At 51.5% G+C, this 11,050-nt stretch overlaps 5 protein-coding genes across 5 annotated transcripts; 2 read left to right on the plus strand and 3 right to left on the minus strand.

Annotated features, from left to right (window-relative positions):
• Positions 1-173: 173 nt before the first annotated feature.
• Positions 174-3,084, minus strand: K489DRAFT_395988 (uncharacterized protein). The gene is made up of 2 exons (XM_033606859.1): positions 2,816-3,084; positions 174-1,738 (listed from the first exon to the last, which is right to left on the minus strand). Exons 1-2 carry the CDS (start codon positions 2,838-2,840, stop codon positions 369-371), a joined length of 1,395 nt encoding a protein of 464 aa, XP_033457211.1. The 5' UTR covers positions 2,841-3,084; the 3' UTR covers positions 174-368.
• A 1,510-nt stretch (positions 3,085-4,594) lies between these two features.
• Positions 4,595-6,846, plus strand: K489DRAFT_412168 (acetyl-CoA synthetase-like protein; the record flags this gene model as incomplete). The annotated part of the gene is made up of 3 exons (XM_033607898.1): positions 4,595-4,783; positions 4,852-4,974; positions 5,062-6,846. The coding sequence occupies 3 exons, from the start codon at positions 4,595-4,597 to the stop codon at positions 6,844-6,846; spliced, it is 2,097 nt and encodes a 698-aa protein (XP_033457212.1).
• A 719-nt stretch (positions 6,847-7,565) lies between these two features.
• K489DRAFT_382932 (uncharacterized protein) lies at positions 7,566-7,825 on the minus strand. Its single transcript, XM_033605490.1, has one exon. The coding sequence runs from the start codon at positions 7,818-7,820 to the stop codon at positions 7,635-7,637; it is 186 nt and encodes a 61-aa protein (XP_033457213.1). The 5' UTR covers positions 7,821-7,825; the 3' UTR covers positions 7,566-7,634.
• Positions 7,826-7,877: 52 nt separating this feature from the next.
• Positions 7,878-10,072, minus strand: K489DRAFT_361677 (uncharacterized protein; the record flags this gene model as incomplete). The annotated part of the gene is made up of 1 exon (XM_033602637.1): positions 7,878-10,072. The coding sequence occupies exon 1, from the start codon at positions 9,822-9,824 to the stop codon at positions 7,878-7,880; it is 1,947 nt and encodes a 648-aa protein (XP_033457214.1). The 5' UTR covers positions 9,825-10,072.
• A 292-nt stretch (positions 10,073-10,364) lies between these two features.
• K489DRAFT_302153 (DUF1715-domain-containing protein) lies at positions 10,365-10,718 on the plus strand (the record flags this gene model as incomplete). The annotated part of the gene is made up of 1 exon (XM_033600446.1): positions 10,365-10,718. A coding segment is annotated over one exon (354 nt), but the record flags the coding sequence as incomplete, so codon positions are not given.
• Positions 10,719-11,050: the final 332 nt, after the last annotated feature.

The following is an 11,050-nucleotide window of genomic DNA, read 5'->3' on the forward strand; positions in this document are numbered from 1 at the left end:
GCAAAGACGTAGGGATTATATAGTGGACCTGTGCATCGCATGTTTGAGACATTTTCGATAAAGTCTATCTTCATACCGGATCGAATAGCCTGATGGAAAGCGTAGCTCGATCTTTCCACAGTAGGACTGTTGAGAAATTGGATTGCCAGGAATGACAGAAACAGCTTGAACAGAGTAAACGCAATGGCCAAACCGAACGGTGAAGCCGCGCATATTAATACATTGATATCATCGCCAACGTCATTATCTTATCGAGAAAGGAAGAAAAAGTGCCAGCATTCCCACACTGCACAAGCGAGTGACCAAGCGAGAGGAAGTGCTCGTCACCAACGATGAAGGGAACAGCGCCCAGCGCCCATTTCCCGCGTTCAAGAATCGAAGATTGCTCCATAAGCAGGAACTCCTCTCCGTGATAATCTCCCGACCAGTTCCTTCGTTGCTCGAGGATTGCTGATGATGACTACGGCCTCCGCATTGATTTCTTGATACAGCGCGAATGCCAACGCCGAAAGATCTGCTCGATATCCCGTCGAGGCTGCCATCCGGCGAGGATTGATGACAACGGCGCGAGGGTCCGCACGGAAGACGGAGCCCAGGACATCAGGACCATACGTCAGAGTGGGATCTCGCGCTGACCAGAGCACTCGTCCAGGCCAATTCGGATGAACTTGTAGGAACGAAAGGCATGGGCCGATGCCGGAGCCCGTGGCGACAATGACCACGGGCCGAAAGAGCAATGCGACACGTAGTACTCCTGCGGTGAATGCTCCTCGCGTCCAGATATATTTTGGAGGATTGGTGATGGTGTTACGGGTCCAGTCACCAGCATGGCTGACCAGGACAGAGAAACCTGGTTGGTCGTTTGGGTTAGGAATCGTAGCAAAGCCGTGATTTTCGCTCAGAGGATTGGTCGCTAGCCGTGTTCCAACGCACGTGGGTAAAGGCTTCTCCGAATCGAACCAAAGTCGAACTGCGTGACTTGACAATTTCTCAGCTCGGACTCGACGACGTCGTACCCGTAGCCATGGATAGATGAAAAGCAAGGTGACGACGAAGAGTAGCCAGAATGCTGGATTGGACGCCAAAACAGGCCCGAGAGGCTGCTCTGTCGCCCGAGCGGCCCGGATCATTAAGAGAATGGTCTGAGCCCAGATGATAGCTACTGCGGTCCAGCCGGCGAAGCGATGGGACCATTCCCATTGATTATGGTAGCGAGAACGTATGAAAGGAAGCGACATGACGATGATTGTGAGGAACAGAACGAGCATGATGGTGCTGGTGGCAAGCAATGCATGAGTTTCGATGCCAAGCGCCGCTGCCATGCTCTTGTCGCCAGCCTGTACGAGATCGCTTCTCGTCTCACGTACTAGAAAGACAGTGAAGACGATGTACCAGAGAAATGCGCTGACTCCGCATCCTGAGTGAACGCCACCGTAGCTGTACACCTTGGCAGCCCGCCTGCGAATGGCGAGTGGTGCATTGCGGAAGACTTGAGACGTGAAAATTCGAAAGAGAAGATTCACGCAGTGCTCGTGACGCATGAGAGTGGCTAGACAAATGTTTGAGGCAACAGCAATGGCCGCGGCGGCCGAAGTGAAACCCTTAAAACCGGAAGATGTGTGCTGAAGGGCGAGCAAGAAGAGAGTAAAATTGGCCAGAAGCACAATAGCGTAGAGTCGACGGTAGGTAGAGAACGCATCATGACGGAGCCAATTGAAGAATGTGTTGCTTCTCTGAGCTGGTAGGGGATGCGCGGCTGTCATATCTTCGAGTTGTTCTTGTGTAGCGAAGCGATGATCGAACATTCCCACGACAGGTTCCATCTTGGCCACTGGTTTCTGGGGCCCTGGTGGCTTCGGGAGCTCCTTTTTGTGCCTTGACAGGAGCAGCTTCTGAAGCAACAGCGCATTCTTCTCGTCTATCAATAGTTTTTCATCCTCATTCGAAGTTTGAGAAGGCTGTGCCTGAGTGTGTGTAGTGACGATACGATTATTGACGCCGCTGCCGACCCGAGCAATTTGAATATGAGTGACAAAGCCAGAAAGTCTCGGCTGTACATGGATCGATTGCCGAAGCATCACAGGAGGCGGAGCGGTGATGAGCTCCGGTTCGGGTATTGGAGTGTAGCCGTGATGTGATCGTCGTGCGATTCTGGAATGACGGCGAGAGCCATCACGATGTGACCGAGAAGTATCAGTTCGTGTCGTGTTCGAGGATGATTGTGAATACGGAGGAGGAGGCGGTGCCGGAAGAGATCTGTGCGAAGGCATTGTGGAAGTCCTGGTTGCACAGACCGATCCAGTTCGTGAGGATTGAAGTTTTATAATGATTGTAAGCAAGTATCAAGGTGAAGTGTTGGGACAGCATCCGCAAGAGGCGGACATGTTGGTTTTGTCTTGGTCAATATGGATGAAGCGGATTGAGCAAGGCCAAGAGACTCGCCGTGATCGAGTATCGAACCAACGAGAATGTGCTGTTTGTTGCACGATGCTACCAAAATGTGACTGTGAGGGCGAACGTAAAGCAGGTGAAACATCGAAGGTATGTCGAACGTTTGAAACGAAAAGTCTTAATTCACAGAATGAAATTGTCCGAATGAACGTGGTGAACGATTATGAAACTTGCATTGAAGTTGAAGTTGCGTGATGTGAATAGAGTGAATGGAGTGAATGCGTAAAGGAATGAAAAGTGTAGAGGCAGCTGGAAGGAATGACGAGTGACGATGGTCACTGAAACAGCCCTGGAGGTGAAGGGGTTCGAGCAACATCCGCTCGAGCTGCACGCCTGCATAACCTCTGCATACCTACCCAGGTACCCCCAGACGTCACCTCTAGATCCATCCATTTACAGTACTGTGCTCAGCCACCATTCACTTGCTACTGAGGTATCATCCCTTGCCAGATAGGTAGTATCATGAGTCGAGACCCTGGACATCGCAGATTATTAGCATTACGCCGGCCGCAGATCCTGGGAACGCACGAAGGCCGAGATTCACGAGGGTGGCGGCTGTAATCTACTCATCGATTGACCATCAATCTTGTCTTCGTTATTTCCCAACCGCTCAGTCCAGTCGAGCAATGTTCTTCTCTGGCAAGGGATGCGTACACAGCGGGAGGCGTTCGAGTAATTATACACAACGCTCGAGGCAGGGATTGATAAACAAACGACGGCGCGTCAAGGACGTTTTGCCTCTCAATCATTCAATATGTGATTCATATCCATGACATGAGTGATTGCCCTTGAGGAGCACTATGACTGTATGGTCATTCTCCATTGTCGCTGGAATTGCGTTCCATTCACATTGCGGTCGACAGCATTATGCACAGCCGTTCATCGTTCGAATGGCGATGGACACTCATCGCACACGTGATTCGACATAAGCAGACGGTGCTTAAGAAGTTGATGAACGTATCACATTTCATGCTCTTCCAGGGTGAATGGTAATCGTACTTGTCAATCGTATTACGGAGGAGGTGGTGGTGGCGGTGATCGGGCGAGGTGGGCATGAGAAACATTGAGTCCAGAACGGTGCAAGCGCGGGCGGCGGAGAGGATTTTAGAGTTTCACCTGGTGCAACAAGCGCGAGTCTCATTGTCAAACATATATATTTACCTAGGTACCCAGGTACGTATCGGGTTCAGCATGTTTGATATCACATTTCGACAGGGATTATTTGGGCATACACTATCGACCTCGAACCCGCGCTGCCATGCGCTTCAACACTCAGTGCCTGCATGCTCACGACCTGCAGGCACACTAAATAAACTGCGCACGACATCATGAATTCTCCTTGTGGAGCAGTCTCCAGCACACAGCCACGTGGGTTACCCGCGCGGTTGAGGCAGATCGCGATGCAATGATCTGATAGCTTGCAAAGCGGGCGTGTTCCATCCCAATCTCAATACTGGGGTGGGTCCTTTTTCGGCATGCTCTACCTTGAACCGGTCAGGGAGGGAGAGAGCGCAGCGCCGCCGTCTCGCAGAGTTCAATAGTGCAGATGGAGTAGATGAATTCCTCTCGCACGAGGCCAATGGCATTTAACCGTTACGCAAAGTATATCATCCGAGTTGCAAGTCAGGGCCTAGACTGTATGACTTTGCTTAACGGACAGAAAATCGTTGGTAGGAGGCGCAGTGCACTTCGTTCTGGCAATGTCCACCAGGCTCGGGTCGATTGCATCCCTTGCTACGCGAATCCCTGACGCGATCCATACAGGTGCTGCCATGGTCCAAATCAACAATGTTCGGTCATCACATAGCTGAAGGGTGGTCGAGATGTAGTGGCCAGCCTGTGTGGGAGTGTAGTTGGAATGCATGCGACAGTCAGCGAGTGAGGTTCTAGCAATGGCAGTGATGAAACAAAGCGAGCATCACATCCTTTCCTCCTGCTAGTGGGAAAAAACCTGAAACGCATACAATCCAGAACTGCGGAAAGGGCACGCATCATCACTCGGGCATTGACAAGCAGAATCTCCGACCAAGACCGCTTTTAAAAACACCTAGCAACTCGCACTTTCCATTTGAACCTTTCTCGTAACTCCTTCAACAATCTTGCATTAGCGCTTTCCGCTTGCGTTGCTTATTAGATTCTCATAATGCCGGCAACGATATCATCATACAGTACTGCCACCACGGTCCTTCCAGCTCAACACTTGACTCAACATATTTCTACCCGTAATGATCCTGCCATCCGTGGACAACAGATGGCGACCATCAAGCCTCAAAAACAACACTCCAACGTCGTCTCATTTGCTCTGTCCGGGCAATATGACGAACAGCGACCTGTGAGTTACAAATTCCAGGCCTCGATGTCGTGTTCCACATCATGATGTTGACTTGATCATGACTGTAGGTTTTGATTGACGCATACGATCCATTAAGGACCATCTCGAGGGAACAGGCGACCACCCTCGTGAGACGCCTGGCCGGAGCATTCGAAGCGAACAGCTCGGTCTGCCTCCACCTTCCAAACGATGTAAGTCACCAGTCACCTCTACCATCATCTCTCTCACCTTCGGGTGCGTCCTGTCCGACGACACATCGCTGATCTTGTCTTTCACAGATCACATACCCCGTCCTCACTTTGGCCATCTTGGCATCTCGCTGCCGCTGGACCGGCACAAACACTTCATACACAAAATTCGAATTGGAGCACATCTTCCGCACTGCCCAGGTCAGCTATGTCATCACGCGAATCGAACAGCTGGATAATGTCGAGGCTGCTGTTCAGGCTAGCGGCACAAATGCCGAGATAATCGTCTTTTCTGATATCCTGTGTGACCATCCGGAAGTCAAGGCTGGCACTCTTCATGAGCACACAGACTGTACATCGTTTGCTCGCGCTTCGATGGAAACGTCACAGAAGCGCACCCTGCACGACTTGCTTCAATCACACGAGCGCAGCCTTGCTGTCGCTTTGCACCAGATTGATCCAAAATCTATCGCCACTTTGACCTCAACATCAGGGACGACCGGTCGGCCCAAGATGGCAGCACGCTCGCATTCGGCCTTGATTCATGAGGCGCTGGCAATCGAGGATAACAATGCCGACAAACCATACCCCATTCGAAGGCTCATCAACACTCCCATCTTCCATGCCTTTTCTTGTCCTGAAATGACTATCAACAGCCTGCGACTTGGGTTTCCAGTATACTTCCTCCCTCGCTTCGATCGCGTGCGGTTCCCTCAGCTCGTGGCGAAGTATGGGATCACGGAGACCTTCGCTCCACCGCCCATGCTGTTGGCATTGCTGAACGATCCCCGATCACACCCGCTTCTGCAGTCACTACAAACAGTCTACACTGGTGGAGCTCCCCTTTCGTCAAGTCTCAGAGCTAGCTTCCGCGCCATCTTCACGGTTTCCGCGACGCGCGCACCATTGCGTATCGTCCAAGTGTGGGGTATGACCGAGGGTGGCTGGTACACCACTCAAAAGTACCCTCACGACACTGATAGCGACGTCCCGGGCTCGGTTGGGCAGGCCCTTCCTGGTGTGGAAGTCCGGATCGATTCAGACGTTGCCGGAACCTCTGTGGATCTCTCCTACAGCCACGATGATGACCGGCAGGATACAACTTCTCGCAAGTCTGCGGTTGGTGAACTCTTGATTCGAAGCCCGCAAATGATGTCCGAGTACTTTGGAGATCCCGACGCCACTGCCAGAGCCTTTACCCATGATGGTTTCCTTCGCACAGGCGATATTGGATACTTGCAAAGGCCGAGATCAGCTCTCGATCGGGTGCATGGCTGGCGTCGGCTTACATGCAAGTACAGTGTTCCTCGTGGCCGCAAGAATCATAAGCTCAGGAAGCTCCGAGACAAACGCCCTCCCAGCTCCGTCGTTCTGGTCGACCGCGCCAAGGACTTGATCAAGGTTAATGGCTTCCAAGTCGCGCCCGCCGAGCTAGAAGACGCCCTGCTCCTTCACCCTGCCGTCATGGATGTTGGAGTGGTTGGATTCTGTCCTTCTGCGTCAGATCTGCCCGAGCGGGCACCTGCAGCGACATCATCTTCGACTCTGCTCTGCACAGCCACGCCGCCATCGTCGCTGTCCTCGTCATCATCGAGCTCATCTTTCCTGGCGACACCCGTTCTCGACCAAGCTACAGCAAGCGTCAGCGAGCACCCGGTCGCGTTCGTCGTGCTACATGATAGACTGTCATCCTCGGTTGCTCTACCTGACGCAAACGAACTGCGGAGCTGGCTCACACAGCGTCTTGCGCGATACAAAGTCTCCCGCTGCGAGGTGCGTTTCGTCGTATCAATCCCAAAGAGCGCAGCAGGCAAAATCTTGAGGAACAACCTGCGCCGTGTCCTCGAGGAGGAGGAACGAGACGATCAAGCATGAGGTGACATCAGAAGTCAACACGGATGCAGTGGCACGCATTCCAGCACAATCAAAATAATATCATCTTCTGCCACACAGTCATCAAGAAACTTGTATTGACAATGAAGCCTTTCGTTCTCTCCTGCGTTCATTGCCACCTACCTTTTCCGCCACGCGTTCTTCTCGTTTGGTTAGATTCATCGAATACAATTTCATAGGCGGCTGGTTCGCCTCTTTACTATATCTCGTGATTCGTGACCCCACTCGCGAGATCGTTCAGACGCAGAATTGCTCAATCCATCCATCCTTGCGACCGTCTGATGAAGAGATCTTCTCAATACAACATCATTGCTGCAAAATATCTCATTCATGCACATGTGCCAGGTGACGAAACACATGAAAAGACAAGCGCGTATGACTAATCTCGCTGCACACGAAAATCACGCGCTTCTGAATCCCCAGCTACAAACATCTTACATCATCTGCATTCTTTTTGCCTGAGCATGGCAGACTTCTCTTCTAGCTTCTCCATCTACCTCTCCTGCTGAGACGCGAAATTCATCGTGAGCTACTTTATCCTCGAGCGTCTGATCATTGGTGGAAAGCGCGTCTACGCAAGACCGTTGATGCATTCGACCTCAGAAGCCTGTCGTGTGTATGACCCCAGCATGCGTGAAAAAGGTTCAGCGACACATTCATGATCAGGGATCACACCAGGAATGAAACGAAAAGATCCACGTCTCTCGTTCACAAAGCTGAACCATTTTGTATGAGAAGAAATAATAGCGTATTGATAGGGAAGAACTCGCTCAAAAGTAAATCAACGGATTTTGTAACTTGCTTCCCCCTGTCCAGCCCTGTCCGCCTGCAGAGTCTCTACGACAACGCCTCCTTTTCATCGACAAGTCCCCTGAACAGCGCCTCACTCCACGTAAACCCGTTTTCCAAAGCCGCGATGAATCAGATTGCAGACACCGTGATCGCCATACTCTCATTCGCTGTTTCCCAGACGGACTCCCTTTCCTGAACTCCTACAAAAGCAACTCCATCGTCTACGATGTTTGTAAAGCGACCTGCTTCACACCCTCCGTGACCTCCTCCACCGCACTGCCCGCCTTCGGATCACTCTGCACGCCATCCTTCTCCACCGACTCGACGCTCACAGCGCCTTTGTCCGCGGCCTTTTTAGCCGCCCTCTTTTTTTCCTTATCAGCCTTCTTAGCCGCCTTCTTTTTTGCCTCCTCCTCCTTTGCCTTCTTCAATTCGATTCCACCGAAAAGCTCCTTCCACTCCGCTTCCTTCTCCGGCTTTATAGTCTTGAAGAGATGTGCGGCTTTGCCGATCTTGTGGCCGCCTTTGATGCTGTCCGCTTGCCATTTTTCGTCGTCGCCGGGGATGATGAGCAATTCGGACGATAACTGGGCAAGGATACTGCGGGTCGTGGCGGGGAGGTAAGGTGCGATGACGGATGCGAGGAGGTGGACGTGGTTCAGCGCGAGGTTGACGAGGGCGTCGCAGCGGCTGCGCTCGTTGGCGAACAGCGCGTTGTCAATTCGTGTGTCTTGAAGCAGCTTGTTGCCCAAGCTGGAAATGTCCCGCGCCAGGATAATGCCTTGTTTCAGGTGCACGGCATCCATTTCGGTGCGGTATTGTGCTAGTTTGGCATTGGTCTCGGCGATATGGGCTTTGAATCCTTCGGTGACGGAGGAGTCGAGATTCTCGGGCCAGGCTGGAACGACCGAGTCGTACGTGGCGGCGTTGTTCACGAATTTGACGATACGGTTGACAAAGTTGCCGAAGTTGTTGACGAGCTCGCTGTTGTTGGCCGTGATGAATCCGCCCCATTCGAATTCAGTATCGCTAGTCTCGGGACGACGCAAGAGGAGGAAATAGCGCCAGACATCCGCTGCGATACCAATCTCCTTGGCACTGGTTCCAAAGACACCAATACCTCGACTTTTTGAGAACTTGCCGTGCTCATAGTTGAGATATTCGGTAGTTGAGAGAGTGTTAAGCATGGTCCACTTCTGACCAGTACCGAGTTGCGAGCAAGGGAAGACAACTGTGTGAAAGGGAACGTTGTCCTTGCCCATGAATTGGTAAAGCTCGACATTATCTGGGTTCTTCCACCATTTCTCCCATTGTGATGTGTAATTGGCGGTGATTGAGACGTATCCGATGCAGGCATCGAACCACACATACAGTACCTTGTCCTCATAACCTGGCAGCGGAACGGCTGTTCCCCATTTCAGATCGCGCGTGATACCTCGAGGTTTCAACCCTTCCTTCAACCATCCATTGGTGATATTGATACCATTCTCACTCCACTTGCCCTTCTCATCACTCTCTTTCGACCATTTGCTGACCTGATCTTGAAGTTTATCTAGCAGTAGGAAGACATGCTTCGTCTCGCGTGGTTCGGGGGTCGCGCCGTCGAGTTTACATCGTGGGTTGATCAGGTCGAGCGGATCTAACAAATGCCCACATTTATCGCATTGGTCTCCACGTGCATCGTTGTATCCACACAGCGGGCATTCTCCCTCGACAAAGCGATCTGCGAGAAAGCCATTGTGCTTTGAACAGTATGGCTGTACGGTTGTCCGCTCCTCCAGATAGCCATTCTGATGCAACTTGGTGAAGATGTCTTGAGCAATATCCGTCTGTTGCTGAGTCGGCGTCCTGCCGAAATGATCAAAGTCGATCTCGAACCAATCGTACACCTCTTTATGGATCTTGTTGTACTTGTCGCAGAGCTGCTGTGGTGTAACTCCCTCTTCAATGGCCTTTGTCTCTGTCGCGGTGCCGTACTCGTCGGTTCCACAGATGAATAGGGTCGGATGTCCTCGAGCCTTGCTGTATCTTGAGAAGACGTCGGCGCTCAGTACACTACCAATGACATTGCCCAAATGAGGAACATTGTTGACGTAGGGGAGCGCGGAAGTGATGAGGACATTCTTCTTGCCCTCAATCGGCAAGATCTCCTCCTTTTTTGCGCTCATCTCGTTGGCCCTTTCGAATATGCTGGTGGTGTAATATGAAGGGGTTGAAGTCGAGTGTCGTGATAGCGTTCTAGTGTTGATGCGATAAGACAACCGTGCGGCAGGGAATGAAAAAGCAATTGCGAAGACTGTCCGGTCAAGAAGCAGGACTATGTTAGATCCTGGTGTATCTTCATTCCAAGCCGTCGCTGATCTCCGACAATACACGAGTTAACACCGAATTTTGATCGCCGGAATCTCGAACACTGGTGCCCCGCATGACTCACATGTCCACAATCGAGTGCCAAAATACTCCGCGATAAGGGTTCATCTCTTGGCTAGCTGCCGTTGGTTTCAGCCGCAATTTGGGTCTTGCCAGCCCGCGGCTCCCATCAATATGTCGTCAATTTGCCCCGCCTGTTCGGTGCGCTCTAACACAGAATTGCACCAGGCCAAATTTTTCTTCATCGGAAACCGACTCCACCATGTCACCTGAACGCCGTTTGGTATCGTTGTGCATTATCTGCAAATATGGCGGAGGAGACATCGTCGGGTGACATTTTCGATTCCATTCTCGATCTCGAAGAACAATTCTACAGCGAAGGCTATAATCTGGGTGTGGCAGATGGCGCTCGGACTGGGCGCATCGAGGGGCGTATCTTTGGTCTTGAAAAAGGGTTTGAGAAATTCCTCGAAGCTGGAAGACTTCATGGACGCGCTATAATCTGGCAGGATGAGGCTCGAACAAATGGCAACGAAAGATTCATCAAGCACGTGGAGCGCATGGCCACGTTGGTGAATCCTGAAGACTACATTACAGCGAATACCGAGGAAGCGGTCAACGATGTAGAGGAGCGAATCAAGGATGCCAAAGGCAAAGAGCGTATTATCAAAAGAATTTTGGGAGAGAATGACGAACCCTCCAGTGCGAGTATTTCGAGTGATTCTCAGCAACAAACGAGTCCTGCTCTACGAGTAAAGCGAAACGGGCCACCTGCGAGATCAGGTCAACAGAGCGGAAAACGTGCGCCGACTGGCGAGATGGAAGACTTTGTCGGACTACCAGGCATCCAGAGGAGCGGATAATTTTGTTTTCCTGGACCAGACATCAGATCACAATTCTGGAGACCAGCCGTGAGAGGAGAAATGGTAAATTTCAATTGTGATGGGGTCTTGCAAATCTTCTGCGGCCTTCATCAGAACCATTCCCGTCAGAGGAAATGCGGCAACTTTTTAGTCAGAACCGA

This window comes from Dissoconium aciculare, assembly GCF_010015565.1.
Source record: "Dissoconium aciculare CBS 342.82 unplaced genomic scaffold K489scaffold_11, whole genome shotgun sequence".
Taxonomy (NCBI): Eukaryota; Fungi; Ascomycota; class Dothideomycetes; order Mycosphaerellales; family Dissoconiaceae; genus Dissoconium; species Dissoconium aciculare.